Source organism: Phasianus colchicus, chromosome 1 (assembly GCF_987193195.1).
Source record: "Phasianus colchicus chromosome 1, bPhaCol1.hap1.1, whole genome shotgun sequence".
NCBI lineage: Eukaryota > Metazoa > Chordata > Aves > Galliformes > Phasianidae > Phasianus > Phasianus colchicus.
Window position 1 is genome coordinate 133,249,338 of NC_143436.1, and position 15,965 is coordinate 133,265,302.

At 43.3% G+C, this 15,965-nt stretch overlaps 1 protein-coding gene across 5 annotated transcripts in view; it reads right to left on the reverse strand.

Moving 5' to 3' along the window:
- CNGA3 (cyclic nucleotide gated channel subunit alpha 3) overlaps nucleotides 1-15,627 on the reverse strand; it is a 34,364-nt gene extending 18,737 nt beyond the window's left edge. For 3 of the 5 annotated variants that reach the window (XM_090126926.1, XM_090126911.1, XM_090126930.1), the window contains exons 1-2: nucleotides 14,674-15,627; nucleotides 2,881-3,012 (exon numbers count right to left, since the gene is read on the reverse strand). In XM_090126926.1, the coding sequence (XP_089983052.1) occupies nucleotides 2,881-2,981 (101 nt within the window). In that variant the 5' untranslated portion in view covers nucleotides 2,982-3,012; nucleotides 14,674-15,627. Of the gene's footprint in view, nucleotides 1-2,880; nucleotides 3,013-7,660; nucleotides 8,224-10,309; nucleotides 10,921-14,673 lie in introns of those variants that run through there. The other 2 variants (XM_090126915.1, XM_090126919.1) reach the window with 2 other exon arrangements.
- Nucleotides 15,628-15,965: the final 338 nt, after the last annotated feature.

Here is a 15,965-nt window from a genome sequence, read left to right on the forward strand (position 1 = left end):
CAAAGTGTGGTCAGGCCCTGGAACAGGCTCCCATGGGGTCAAGGCACTGAACCTATTGGAGTTCAAGAAGCATTTAGACACCACTCTCAGAGGGTTTGAATTTGGGATGGTGCTGTGGGGAGTCAGGAGTTGGATTCGATGATCCTCATGGGATACTGTTTCCCACAACTTTCTCCTGGGGAAACTGGCTGCTCACGGCTTGGAGAAATATATGGTTCACTGGACTAAAAACTGGCTGGATGATCTGGCCCAAAAGGTCATTATGAGTCAGTTAAATCCACAAATGGTGTTCTCCAGGGCTCAGTACTGGGGCTAGTTTTGTTTAACATGATATATCAACAAGTTTGATGAAGGGATTGAGTGCACATTTAGTACATTAGCAGATGACACCAAGGTATGCAGAAGTGTTGATGTGTCAGTTGCTCTTCCCTTACCCACCAATGCTGTAACCTCATCACAGAAAGCCACTACATTTGGAAGGCAGAATTTGCCCTTAGTGGAGCCATACTGTCTGCCACCAATCACCTCTTTGTCTTCCACGTTCCTTAGCACAGTCTCTACAAGGATCAGCTCCATTATCTTGTTGGGCAGAGGCAAGAAGACTGGCCTGTAGTTCCCTAGATCTTCCTTTTTCTCCTTGTTTAAAAATGAGGGTTATGCTTCCCCTTTTCCAGACAGTGATAACTTCATCAGACTGTCACAGCATCTCAAATACGATGGATAGTAGCTTAGCTACTTCATCTGCCAGATAAGCAAATTACAGTTTGAAGACCACCACCAGCTTTCTGTTAATTGTTTCAGTGAGTGCTTTTCTTTGATAATACCACATTCCACTACAGAAAAGCACTTAAGCACATCTTAGCATTAAGCATAAAATTAACACCCACTGACTGTAATGGGAACTAAGTAATGTGCTTAATTGTTTTCTTGAACTACAGCCAACAGGACTTAAAGGAAGATAAGGAGCAGTGTCACTAGTCTAGAAAACCTATGGTTGGCTGGATTGTTTGTTTGTTTTCCCCTGTGTCTACAGTTTTAATTTTTACTTATCTGAATTTTAAAAATGTATATCAGAATTTTTTCTTGCATGAAGCTAAAGACCAATGCCCCACAACTGTCTTCAACATGAAGATCTGAAAGTGGCAGTTTCTGCTGACAGGGATTGAGGTTTTAAGTTCAGAACTGGAAAGAGAAACAATCTGTGATGTTCGTGATAGATAATGCATGAAATATATTTTATTAGCTCCCCTCACCTTAATTCCCATTGTCTTTTCATGGAAAAAAGGATTAACTTCTGCCAAAAGAAAAAGAATGGAAGGTTTCTGTCTTATAAAAAAAATTAAAAATTGTCTTCCTTTAAATAATAATCATACTCTTCTGGATGCAGTGGTCTAAAATGCATTTGTGTCCTAATGAACACAAGCATATTGAGTTTTGCCCGTATACATACAGTTTTTTTAGCTGTATTACAAAAGTATTATATAACCATTTTTTGGCAATCACTTCAGCAATAGAAAAAACTTAAATGTGAGATCTCTTTTATAGAGCGACCCTGTAATTTTGTTTTACTCATCTATGAAATCCCGTAATTAATGCTGACTACAATGAACTTCATTTTAAATAAATGGTCCATCAAGACTCTTATCATCATAAAGTGTAATTCATACTTTTGCCCTTTTATTTTTAAGCCATTGTCTCTGAAGCTGCAGATGACTGCAGCCATTTAATTCTACATTCAAACCTTTATAACTACGCTTTCTCACTTCTACTAGTGAGTTCTAAGCTGCTAATCACTGATATTTTCTACAAAAAAAGGAGCATAAAATGAAGGCTCAATGCAATGTGTGTTTTCCCTGTTTCTGAGGTATGGTTGTAAATGAAGACAAAGAGACATGATGCTTCCAATCTCTCGAAGAAGAACATGAAGTAATATTAACTAAATCAAGGAAGCCATACTGCAGAGAATCAAAACAGTTCCATTTTCACCAGTGTAGGTACACCTACATGCCAGAGGGTATCACATAAGCAAAGCAGAAATGGAAAAAAAAAATAATGTGAAGAGGACAAGGATCACATCCACACTACACGCTAGGGGCACATGATCCAAAATTATCATAATACAAGCAGTCCTAACAGGCTTTTAAATATTTGGTCAACAAGAATCTGTCTGACAAAATCCCCACAGTTGAGGCAGTTGACCACAAGAAGCCAAAAGCAGACAACTTTTTCCAGCCTGCACTGGTGCTGTGCATCATCAGAAACTTTCTTGCAGTAGCATTTGCCCAGATCAAAGAAATGACTGGGACTGCATAAAATATAAGTGTACAGTGCACAGGCATATTTTATGCAGCCACTTAAAAAACCACTGAAACAGAGAAAAGTGAATGTAAGGAAACAAGTACAGTTCAACTGCACAGTGTGAAGCTCTGAAAAGCCAGTAAAAAAATGCTGGTATGCTTTATATGCTACACATGTTTCTTAACACTGGAGCCAAACAGACTGAAGAGATTGCTTTTTAAAACTTTCCTAAGGGCTTTTAACTGCATAGTACTGGCAAGATCCTTTTTTCTCCTCATCCCATACACACTCCAAGTGCAGGTTCTTGCAAGCTGATTCAAGAAAGATGCTTATCCTTATAGAGATGGTGTAATTCCCGTCAATGGGAAAATGTGTTTAATTCCTCAGGTGAAACAGGTTCTGGATCCAAAACTGCAAACCATGATAACCTTCCCATTGCTGTCTATTCTGTACTTTGGAAATACACCACTAGGTCATTTAAATACAAAGGGTCAATGGAGATGTGGTCGCTTCCAAAATACAGATACAGAGAACTGCCTCAAATTCTGTGGGTATCTGATTGTGATGAAACAAACGTATTACCTGATAAAGCCATTTTCAATCCTTTCAATATCTTCATCAGTAGTTCTGACAGACAGTCCATGCATGCCAGGGTAGGAGTGCTGGGTGTTGATTTTTGCCATTTTGCTTTACATATCAACATCTAATTGACAGCTGAAACACAGGGGAAAAAAATGCATTTAATGAAGGCACCAAAAGCAATGTAACAGTTCTTAAAAACAGTGACTGACTACAACAAGAGGGCAGTAAAAAGCTAATTTAACCATTTTCATAGACAGCAATATCTACACACACAGTATGAGAGCCATTCCCAGATTTATTTCTACCAGACAGAAGAAGTGCTCATGAAAGTGTAACAATGAAAAAGCTGCGCAACAAAGAAAATCCATCATGGCCAACAAAAAGGTTTACGTGACACTATATTTTTTGTCACTGGGGTTTCTGAATATCTACAGTGTCAGACATATTATCCACAGAGAAACTGCATTTAAAATTTCATTCAAAGACTACAGTTAGAAAGCAAAGTGGATACGTGCTAGGACAACCTATTCCACTTCAAGTCAATCTCTTGTGCTCCCTGTTTCTATTTTATGATGAAGTCTCTTATTCTGAAATTGCATACTAAGCAAACAGATCATTAATCAAATGTGTCCTTTAGCTTAATACACAGCATCCGTTAATCATACATTATCTAAACAACGCACTAAACATTTTTTCTGTTGCCTTCTTGTCTATCATTCTTATGATAGTGCTTCAAGACAAAGTCTGTTGAGATATCTAACCATCCAACTCCTGTAAGATTTAGGAAAGTGATTCAAATTAATTCCTTTCCAGATGTGCCCCTCAGTGCGTTACCAACGTAAGTAAAACAGCTTTTAAGAGTCAACACAAGTGCTTTAAAAATGGCAGTTTGGAAGACTTCACTGAAAGTTCTGAATTTTGAATTTATTTTTTTTAATTATTGAAACCCTACTCAGGGATCTTTTCTATCTGAGACATCACTAGAAGCAATTTCTCTTGGGATCTGACCACTGCTTCAGATCATCTAATGTCCTTTTCTCACCTGTAATCCACTGTCTTAAGACCATACAGCACACAACTAGCAGCAGACAAAATGCAGAAACAAAAACTTTCCCCTGCATTGCTCCTGAAGTAAAACTCACTGCCCACTAACAGGTCTGTGTTATGCATTCAGCTTCTTAAAAAACAGACACTAGACTTATCCTCCATCCAAATCCCAGAGATCTAAAGGAAATGGCATATAAGAATTTAATATATTTCAAAATATAAAACAGACTAACTTAAATTTTGCATCCTGAAATTGGTCTGGAAATAGCCCCTGGATATCCTATTTAACACCTGAAAATCTGGTTAGTGTTTCCTATTTCTAATCTTACCTCAACACAGGTCAACTGATACATAACTGTGCCTGATCTTATGGCCCTGCACATACCAGGTAACTTCAGCTTTTCTGGGGAGAAAATCAGTATTTCTATGACACACTGACATAAATAGAGGATTTTCAACCCACTCTTAGATCTGAATGTTCACTCAGAAGAAATGATTCCTAAGACACGGATAATTTATACTAAAAACTGCATATAAAAATGTTAACTGAATCATTCTCAGTTAATGAATCAATTTGTTATGTTCAAAGAACATTTACAAATTATTTCTACAATTCTTTTAAGGTATATCCATTATAAATATCAAGGAATATTATTTCTTTTCAACCAATTTAGCCTTGGATGGACAAACACTTTAATAAATTAACTAGCTGAATGAGCAAGTTCCAAAGTAGATATTATACCAATTTTTCTTATCTCCAAGAAAAATTATCATTAACTATTTCTGAGTTACAATTATTGCTTCTATTACAGGCTTTGTATAACAGAATTAGATAGATTACATGCAATAGTGACTTGGTGATGAGTAGATTTATTTTGCCACAGCAGTAAATCCCATTTCTCATATATTAATTTGAACATAATTCAAGATAAGAATAAAATGTCTTTGTTCTTTTGTTACTACTGATGGTAGCCTCCAATTTATGTTCTCACTTCCCAGGTTTCAAGGCTTGAAGTTTTACTGGCAGACTCTAATGCAGTAGCCAGGTTGTCACAATTGCTTCACTTAAAAGCAAAGCAGCATGCTTTTTGCTGGCAAACTGTTGTGCTCATACAGAAAGTAAGGCACAAGAGCAAACTGCTTCTTTCTATGAATAGTTACTCTTGCTGCCTATTGCATTTCCGCTATTTTCAGCTATACAATGGAAGTCCAATGCAAGATAATTTAGGACTAAGAGTGGCCAGCAGGGAGAGGGAGGTGATCGTCCCCCTCTGCTCAGCTCTTGTGAGGCCCCATCTGGAGTACTGCATCCAGGCCTGGGGCCCCAGCACAGGAAGGATGTGGAGCTCTTGGAGCAGGTCCACAGGAGAGCCACTAAGATGATCAGAGGGCTGGAGCACCTCTCCTATGAGGAAAGGTTGAGGGAACTGGGATGGTTTTGCTTGCAGAAGAGAAGGCTCTGGTGAGACCTCATTGTGGCCTTCCAATACTTGAAGGAATAAATAGGAGAGGGAGCAGCTGTTCACGAGGGTGGATAGTGATAGGACAAGGGGAAATGGTCTTAAACTGAGACAGGGGAGGTTTAGGTTAGATATTAGGAGGAAGTTTTTCACTCAGAGGGTGATGCACTGGAACAGGTTGCCCAAGGAGGCTGTGGATGCCCCATCCCTGGAGGCATTCAAGGCCAGGCTGGATGTGGCTCTGGTCTGGTGGTTGGCGACTGCACATAGCAGGAGGGTTGAAACTAGAAAGTAAATATTATGGTCTTTTACAACCCAGGCCATTCTATGATTCTATGATTCCTTCAAAATTCAGCCAATTTTTTGTTGTTGTCATTTAAATCAAAATAGAATTTTGAGAGAAGGGTGACTCCTCCCTGTTCCAATCAACACCATAACGCATTTACCATTGGACTTGCACGTTATTCTACTTCAAAGCTTTAAAACCTTGATAATGAGAACATCAGAATGATTCATAAGTGACAGAGCACAAGCTTTTTTCTGAGGGTAGATTTCCAAAACAAAGTTAGTGCCAAGTTAAGATCATAGCATCATAGAATGGCTTGGGTTGGAAGGGACCTCTAGGATCATCAAGTTCCAACCCCTCTGCCACAGGCAGGATTGCCAGTCACTAGATTAAGTACTAGAGCAGATTGCCCAGGGCCCCATCCAACCCGGCCTTTACCAGTACTGCCATCTAATGTAACAAAAACCCTGCCACTAGCTCCAATGATTCACTAATTCAGGTTTATCTACAGCAGTTCTTAAATCGAGGTCACCTGTCTTACAATCTCCAATAAAGCAAATAACTGCACTGACAATGGAAGTATGAGATAATAAAAACCTAGGGGTGTAGGCATGACGTAGCTTATTTGCTGCCAACATGCAGCCTCTCACTAAAAAGAAACATTGGGAAAGCAGCATGGCATGCTGCAGGAAATCCAGGAGACTCCAGGAGTGCACTGAGGATAACCTCCTGGTCCAGGTAGTAGATAAACCAACCAGAGATGAAGCATTAATGGACCTGGTGCTGACCAACACAGACGAGATCATAAAAAAGGTTAATATTGGAAGCAGAAATCATGGCCTGGTTGAGTTTGTGATCTCAAGGAATATAGGCCTAGCAAAAAGCAAAGTCAGGAACCTGAACTTCAGGAGAGCAAAATTCCAGCTGTTTAAGAAATTGCTGGACAGGATTCCCTGGGAAGCTGTCCTTATGGACAAGGGAGCAGAGCTGGCTGCTCTTCAAGGACACTTTACTGAGAACACAAGAGTTCTCTGTTCCCCAGTAGAGGAAAACAAGCAGAAGAGGCAGGAAACTGGCATGGCTGAGCAAGGACCTGTTGGTTAAACTGAGGGAAAAAAGGGGCATGTACTGGCAGCAAAAGCAGGGATTTGAGGCTGAGGAATAATGCAGAAATGAGATCAGGAAAGCCCCAAGCCACACATGAAACAGGACTTGGCGAGGGATGTGAAATGTAACAAGAAGAGATTGTATAGGTACCTCCATCTGGTAAATGAGAAGGGAGAACACACTACAACAGATGTCACATGCAGAAGGCTGACATACTTTATGAGTTATTTGCCTCAGTCTTCACTGGAAGTCAGCATGGCTTCACAAAGGGCAGATTGTGCCTGACCAACCTTGTGGCCTTCTACAATGGAGTATCAGTGGACAAAGGAAGGGCAACTGATGTCATATAGATGGACTTGTGCAGCATCTTTGACATGCTCCTACACCACATCCTTATCTCTAAATGGGAGAAATACAGATTTGAAGGGTGGAATATTCAGTGGATAAAGGATTGGTAAGATGGCCACAGCCAGAGGGTTACGGTCAATGGCTCTATGTCCAGGGTAGAGGCCAGTAACAATTAGTGTCCCCCAAGGGTCCTGTTTTGGGAACAGTGCTTTTCCATATCTTTACTAATGATACTAATACAATGGGATCGATGCATCCTCAGCAAGTTTGCAGACAACAACAAGATGAATGTTGCAGTTAATATGACAGAAGGAAAGGATGCCATCCAAAGAAACCTACATACACTTGAGAAGTGGGCCCACAAGAACCAAATGAGAGTCAGTAAGGCCGAAGTACACAGTGTTGCACTTGGGTCAGGGCAATCCCAGATACGAGTACACAGTGGGAGAAGAACTCATTGAGAGCAGCCCTGTGGAGAAGGATTTGGGGTTCCTGGTGAACGAAAAGTGGGACAAGAGCCAGCAGTGTGCACCTGCAGCACAGAAGGCCAGCAGCATCCTGGGCTGCATCAACAGAGAGATGGCCAGAAGAGAGAGGGAGGGGATTGTTCTCCTCTACTCTAGCCTCACGAGGCCCTATCTGGAGTACTGTGTCAAGGCCTGGCACCCCCAGCACAAGAAGAATTGCAGAGCTGTTGAAGAGGGTCCAGAGGAGGCCATGAGTGTGATCAGAGGGCTGGTATTAAGAAAGGCTCAGGCAGGTGGGTTTGTTCAGCTTAGAGAAGAGAAAGCTCTGCGAAGATCTTATTGAGGCCTTCCAGTACTTAAAAGGAAGCTTATAATCAGAAGGGATACTGACTTTTTACACCATCTGACAGGACAAGGGGGAATAGCTTTAAGCTAAAAGAGGGGAGATTTAGATGTTAGGGAGAACATTTTCCCTCAGAGGGCAGTGAGGTGCTGGCAGAGGCTGCCAAAGAAGCTGTGGGTGCCTCATCCCTGCAGGCATTTGAGGCCAGGTTGAACGGGGCCCTGAGCAGCCTCATCTGGTGAGGGGCAGCCCTGCCTTTAGCAGGGGGGTGGACTAGATAGTATCTAAGGTCTGTTCCAACCCAAGCTATTCCATGATTCTGTGCTTGCTTCTGAAACAGCTGAGCAGTGAATAGTGCCTTTCTATATTTTAAAAGCTGTAAATGTGATGTACGTGTTTTCAGATTTGTAACTTCTCTATCAGTACAGGGAAGTTTGGTTAAAAACAGCGAGTACAGTTTTTCTTTAAGCTTGAAACTGGCATGGCTTCTCCAGCTGTTATTAATCTCCTGGAATTAGATACTACTAATCTGGAATTAGACACTACTAATAGATACTAGAACTGCATAGTCCTAATCTCCTGGAATGCTTTGAACATACCACTTGAGCAGTGAGTACAGAAAACAGTTGCATGCTTTATTTAGACGTTCCAAAGCCAGGCTACTGAAGAAACCACACAACTCACAGATATCAAACCAAATATTATTTTGGATGAAAAATTACTAGCCTAGACAGAAAGCAAGAACAGGATTAAACAGTTGACTCTCAGTGCTGCAGAAGTTTAAGAATAAGGTTTTCATATGAAAATTAATGACACTGAAAAGAACAAGCAGTGAGGCAAACATCTTAGGACAGCAAAAATTACTGCAGAAACAAAAGAGAAGTGCAGGGAATTCCAGTGACCCACACCAACTAGATCAAGTTCACAACTTGATGGCAAGTGACATGCAGTGTAGGCAAATGCAAATCAATGGATACTGATGAAAAGCATGTAAACTACTACCTTATGTGATTCCAAAGTAATAATATGCTCTCAGAAAGGGAATCTGAGCATTATATAGTTATATACATACAGCTCAGTGAAATGCTCTGCTCAGTGCCAAGAAGGCTTGCTGACACAAAAGCTAAAAAGGTGGAAGGATCTATACGTGGCAAGTGTTAAAATCAAAAAGGAATATTAAAAGTGCTCCATGAAATGACAGCACGGACCCCTCTGGAATACTAGTAGTCCTCCCCTTAAACAAAACACGCTGCAGAGCAAATGCACAGCAGGAATGATCATGAAAGGCAAGGAATAAGAAGCTTTTAATAATTATTACTTGTTATGGCTATTTTATTTATATATTAATATTAATTACTAGAAAATATTTTCATCTCATAAAATAAAATTATGTAGGCAAACTCAGAGCTCATTTCAGAGGCCTTACAATGATTTCAGCTGTAAAATCCAAATTCAACATACAGTTGAATACAAGCTAACATACAAGCTAATTCTATTCTACACTAGACCAGAGGAAAGAAATCACAGTAATCCAAGCCCGCTATTCATCAGTAAAGTGCATCAATTTTTGGAAGGAGGTAGTAAGAGTGCATGGATTGTCATCACAGAACTGTGCCACACGTGTTCAGCTGTGGTAGAGAGAGACTGAGCACACAGGACTCAGAGACATCAGCAGTGCAGGAATTTGAGTACAGAGTAGGTGGTGAGACTTCCCAAAGCAACATGTTTTGGTCTTGCATGAAGCACATAAAACACTGGCAAATTAGTGGTTAACGAGAAATATTTGTTCCTTCTACACCTAGGTTCCTGAAGTATTTTGAAATACCAGTGTCCTCCCCAGCCCATTAAACTGGATCCAAGCCTGTTAGAGACCAAGTAGGGAGCAGCTTATGAGTATGGGGCTACCAGGAGTAAGGAACATGCTGAAGAGATGAGAGTCCCTTCACACACCTTTTGCAGGGCACTCAGAGAGACAGCTCCAGCTAGCTGGAACACACAACCCTAAACCTTTACTGAAAGCAGACAGTTACAGGACAATTTTAAGAACTACACAAAGCTTGCCTTTCTGTTTACAACCACAGTTGTTGCAGAGGGTTGGCCTTCGTTGGCTGCCAACTGCTTTCCCACTCCTCCTCCTCAGCAGTCCATGGGAGAAAATGAGATGAAACATCTCATGTGTTGATAAAGACGGGGAGATCACTCACCAATTACTATCACACACCAAAAAGACTTTATTTGAGGAGAACTATCTTAATTGATGCCATCTAGAACAAAGTTTGATGATAATGAAAATAAAGCAAGCTTCTTCCCTCCATCTCACTGCCTTTTATCCCCAAGCTCAACTTCAGTCCTTCAATCCCCACTCATTTACCTCCTTCTCACCAAGCAGTGCAGGAGGCATGAGGTATGCAGGGTTGCAGTCAGTCCATAACACCTCCTCAGTGCTGCTCCTCGCTCTTCACTTCTTCCTTCCTCTACTTCCCTTGGGCTGTAGTCCTCCACAACCTGCCCCAGCATGGCTCTTCCTCAGGCTGAAATTCCTGTCAGGAAAGCCTGATCCTGAGTGGGCTCATCTCCATGCACTGCAGCTTCCAACAGGAAATATCTCCACTCTAGGGTTCTCCACAGGCTACAGTATGGATAACTGCAGTTGCATGTTTCCTCTCCTCAGGATGGAGGGAATAGCAACTCCACCAAGGGCTTCTCCACAGGCTGCAGAGGCATCTCTGCTCCAGCAACTGCAGCACCTTCTGTCCCCTTGCTCCCAGGAGCTGCCTCTAACCAGCTGTCCCCAGGCTCCCCTCATAACAGCAGCCTCCCGCTGCCAACACCTTGAATTTTCTAGAGCTCAGTGACTTGTTTTTCAGCACACTGAGAAAACAAAACTGTCTTGGGTTGCCTCAGTTTTTCAGAAGTGAAGAATCTTCTGATGTCAGAAATAAAACCCATTCAAAACATCCCAAGCTCTTGAAAGACTGACACCTCTACCAGTGACTTTAGCAGAGTTTCAGCATGCTTTCTCAGTTTTTCTACTCTTGCTACCAGCTACCTGAAAGAAACAGATAGTTTCATGATTATTGCTTTCTTTTGTAAATCACCAAGAATGAAACAAGAGCTAAATGAGAAATATGTATTATCTTATTAAAGATGCAGTAAATCACGCATTACTGACAGCTCTTCCTATTCAAAACACAAGTAGTTAATACACTGGTCAACGCTCTTCTTCATGGGTGAAATAGTAACTAACACTGCATCAAGTTATTTTATATGCACTGTTTGGTATAAAAGATCCATTTTACCCTGACAGTCAGTTGTCTAAAAACAAACATGAGTTCAAGCAAGAAATAAAAATATCAGATTCATACGAGCATTTCCTGATTTTGAAAATTTGGCCCTATTCATTTCTTTATAATTACAATATTAAAGACTTAGGACTAAAGGTACAAAGGCTGCAGGATGTAAGTTTTAGGAACTCTATCACCCAGTGGCTTTGCCAAGGCAAGCATCCAGGTGGGCACGGCAGTATGGAGCCAGGAGTTGGACTTGATCCTTGTGGATGCCTTCCAACCCAGGACATTCTTTGCTCCTTTAAGGAAGCTACATGTACCAACCCACAGTAAATGACTGAAGCTAAAGTAGGAGACTCTGAAAACAACTAGGCAACTAACTCCTGCTCGAAAAGTAGGTGGCTCACGGCTCACAGCCCTAACTCCATCTCTCCTTTTCTGAAGTCTAATCACCCATGGATGCCAAACTGCACTGTGCTTAGGACCTGCACCTCAAAAATGAGAAAGTTTTCGAGTCTGCTTCAAATCAAGCAAGCCAAAATCAGGTTCTCTCCTTTCCTCACAGCCTCCCACTGCAGGATACACTCCTGCGTACTCACGGGTTCGCTGTGCTCTGAGAATGCCTCTGAGCAGCTTTATGGCTTAGGATTTTGACAATTTGGCGCAGGCTTAATAGAAGTAACTAAATAATAAATATGTGAATAAATAAGTAGACAGATACCACACACAGGCGCAGATATAAATAGTACAAATTATATCAAATTTAGGAAGTTGCTGGCTATCAGCTAAGCCACCCAAATGAACACTGGGTAGCTTGTCAAAATTGTGCAACAATACATTTGAGCTTAAACATCTGTGAAAGTGGTTCTGAATCTGGACATTCTCCCTCCATCAAGATGCCACATTTGGGCTACTATAGCAGTTCCCATTTTGGACAGAATATGTCAAATCTAGCTCAACTCAAAATTGCTAACCAAGCAAACATCTGTTAAAACTTCTGAGATGAAGTGTCTCTGTTTATCAAGTCATGATGGCAGATGAAGCTGTTTCTTAAAGCTTATTTGTTTAGATGAAAAGCACTACAAATAAATAACACAGCAGAATGCAAAAACAGCTTTTCAAGGTGCAATATTTATCACTGCCACAGAGTAACAGGTGACTTCCCATGCAATTACACATTGGATCTTACGTATTTGTGTAGTTGATAATATACTGTTGTTCTTGAGGCTTTCAAATTTGTTTTACTTATTGCTAATGGGAGCGGTGATAAGCTGCACTGGATCACTTACATCATTTTAGTTAAGACACACTCCCAAATCCTCACACAGGCTCTCAGGTTCAACCCTGGTAAGCCTTTGAGATTTATTTTGGGCCTTGACCTCCACCTACATGATCCTTGTTACATCACCTGGTAAGAGTTGTAGTTCGTGCTGTGTAGATTATGCATGGCAGCCAACAGCTCACGACGTATTAACCAGCACAGGCAGCATGTGGATTTCTGAGACTGCAGAAATTAAGCAAGTGTATGATTTGAAGATGGTTCAACTGTTTCTTTCAGTGACTTGGAGGTTTCTGAATTAAAAGACTGTATGCAAACTCTCACTTTGTATCAGCTTTGTATAAAGGCTACTGAAGCAACCCCAAAGCAATGGGAAAAAAAACAAGCGGGCTGCACCACCATGCCCTCATCTACAACTAACACCTTAGAACACCAGCTCTTAAACCTTGTCAGCTCTTTCAAAAGAACACTTTTCAAATGTTACAACTCTGGTAAATCATATCACATTTTCTACACTCTGTGGGCACTGCTATCTTCTAAAAAATGCATGTAATTTGCATTCATCATCTCATAAACTCAGCACTGAAGATCTGTCAAAGACACTTCTCCACACAGTACTCCAGGATGTGCATGTATTACATGCAACGCTGCATATTCATGTGTGTATAATTGAGTTTCAGAATGAGACGCATACAATTATCCTTGATCCACTCAAAGGCTGCGTCCTTGATGCCCTGAAGCAGCAAAATAATCTTTTAAATAATAACCTTTTGAATTATTTGGCTTGGGTGTCCCTCTGTTTCTATGAATTATTAACAATACCTGACAGTTTTCTGATTTACTCCATTCTTTTTGCAGAATGTTTTCTATGAATTTATTATTTTTTAGACTGGAAGCTGTTCAGGAGAAAACAGCTGTGTACATTGAACATAGCATTGTAAATTACAGCATAGTAAGTTACAGATTACAGCTGGGTGGACAACCAAGGCACACTGTGCTTTTTCTGTTGCCAGCATGGATTACCACGCTGTAGGTATCCATGTTTACGTACAGAACACAAGCTCTTTGCAAGGCTTCGGGCTAAAATCTGGCACTTCTGACATTTCCATCAGGGTGTTTATTTGCCAAAGAAACTGTTCAAAGTGAACACAACAGCGGCATGAATACAGCCTGAACACATCGGATCCACACTTCCATAAGGATATGTATAAAAGGCAGTATTATAAAAGGCACGTGCATGTGAATGTCACCCCTCAAACCAGCTGCCTGCTCACTCCACGCAAACTGCCCCAGCCATCCCGCCTGGCTGGGGAAGGAAAGTGGGAGAGGCGATTTGTGTCACGTTTCACAGGCAGCAAGGAGGCAGCGGGCAGAAGAGGATTTAAGAGATGCTAATGAAAGAGACGGCAAGGCTGGAGAAGCCTGCAAGATAACGTGCTGAACTGAAATGACAGCAATGAGTGCAAAGTAGATGACAAAGCCCGAGACGCACAGGGGTGCAGTGAAGGCAGAGCAGAGATGCTGACATGGGAGGATGCTGTGCCATTTTTTAAGCTGATGCTTTCTATCTCCTGACGCTAACCACTTGTTTGCCACCATTACCCGTGGCCGATCAGACATCCTGACAGCCCCACCAGCATACCAACTACTTGTGTTGCTTTCTAATCGGATGGCTTTAGCTGCACTTAACATCATTTCTCCAGAGACTGAAAGCACCGTCCGAATCACTCTTCCACACGAGTCACTCTTCCATGCATCCCTTTGGCTTTTTCCTTCCAGCCAGCGCTTCAGAGAAAGACACCGACCCCGGCAATTACTGGACCTCGCTCACCCGCAGGCACGTTTTTACACCGCACAAGTTTTGCGAAAGACGTCACGTTACCACACACAAAGCCAACGCACGGCAGCACCGGGAACCGCAAGAAGCAATTCGCTTTCGCAGCCCTCACAGCATTTGCCCCATTCTCTTTGAGCAGGACATACACACTTGACCCCCAGCTATACACCCTAAGTACCGCAGGCCCCAGGCTGGAGACACACTGATCGAACTGTCTGAAGTTACACCGCGGGCACAAAAGAGCCGCCAAGCGACGTTCCCACCGCAAACTTGCGAGTTACAGTCTGTCATCCAGGCAGGACGCGACACACGCTGCTTTCTCCCATACTCACCCTCCACGCCTCCCTCGGCAGTATCCGGACCCAAACTTTCTCGGCGCCCGCTCCCAGCGCCGCTGCCCGCTGCCCGCTGCCGTGGGGCGGCGGTACCCCCGCGGGGGCGGCGGGGCGGAACGGGGCGGGGCGGGGCAAAGCAGCGCCCACCGCGGCCGCCCCTCAGCGCGGCGAGGGCGGATTACGGGCAAAACCCGCGCGCGTAAGCCGGGCTGACGGGGAAAAGCCGCTCGAAAGGTTTTGAGATCCTGTTAAGTGCTCGGAAAGGATCAACATGTCAAAGCCGCCAGGCGGCCCCGGCACATTTCTCGCCACGCCGAGCCGCCTCGACCCCTCTCGGCCCGGCGGGCTGCGGGGGGCCGGGAGCGCCTCCGCCGCGGCACCGCGCTCCGTGCGGAGAGGGCGGGCGGCGGGCTCCGCGCAGTGCCCGCCAATCCCGCCGTCTCGTACACGCCGTCTCCACCGCCAGAGCCCGGCCCACCCGCCGGCGGCGGCCGTGCTGAGAGGGCGGTTCTCGGTAGTGCTGCTGCCAGCTGGGAAGCCGAGGGAGCCCCGCCGTGCCTGCGGCGTGAGAGGGCGGCGTCCCACGGCGCTGGTGGGAGCGGCACCTTCTCAGTGAGGGAAAGCGCCCTCCCCTCGGTGCGCTGCTGAATGAGTTTTTTTCCCCAGTATTCTGCCCCTAAACCGGTACCAGGCTAGAAGAATCACAAAATCGTGGAGGTTGGAAGGAACCTCTGCAGATCCAGCTCCTCTGGAATACAACTCCCTGCTAAAGCATTTCATGCAGCACGTCCCATAGGAAAGAGTCCAGGCAGGTCTTGAATATCTTCAGAGAAGGAGACCTTTCTGGGCAGCCTGTTCCAGTGCTCTGTCACCTCACAGTAAAGTAGTTCTTCCTCATGTTTGTGTGTAACTTACTGTGTTCCAGTTTGTGCCTACTTGTTGGTGCTCCTTGTCCTGGAGCCTGGCCCCTCCAGCTGACTCCTACTCTTCAGATACTTACAGACAACAGTGAGACCCTCCCTCAGTCTTCTCTGACATAAACAGCCTCATCTTTTTTGCTGCACTCATAGAATCATGGAATCACCAAGGTTGGAAAAGACCTTTGAGATCATCCAGTCCAACCATCCACCTATCACCAATATTTCCCCACTAAACCATGTCCCTCAGTACGACATCTAAGTGTTTCTTGAACACCTCCAGAGACTGTGAATCCACCACATCCCTGGGCAGCCCGTTCCAGTGTCTGACTCCTCTCTCAGAGAAGTATTTCCTAACTTCCAACTTGAATC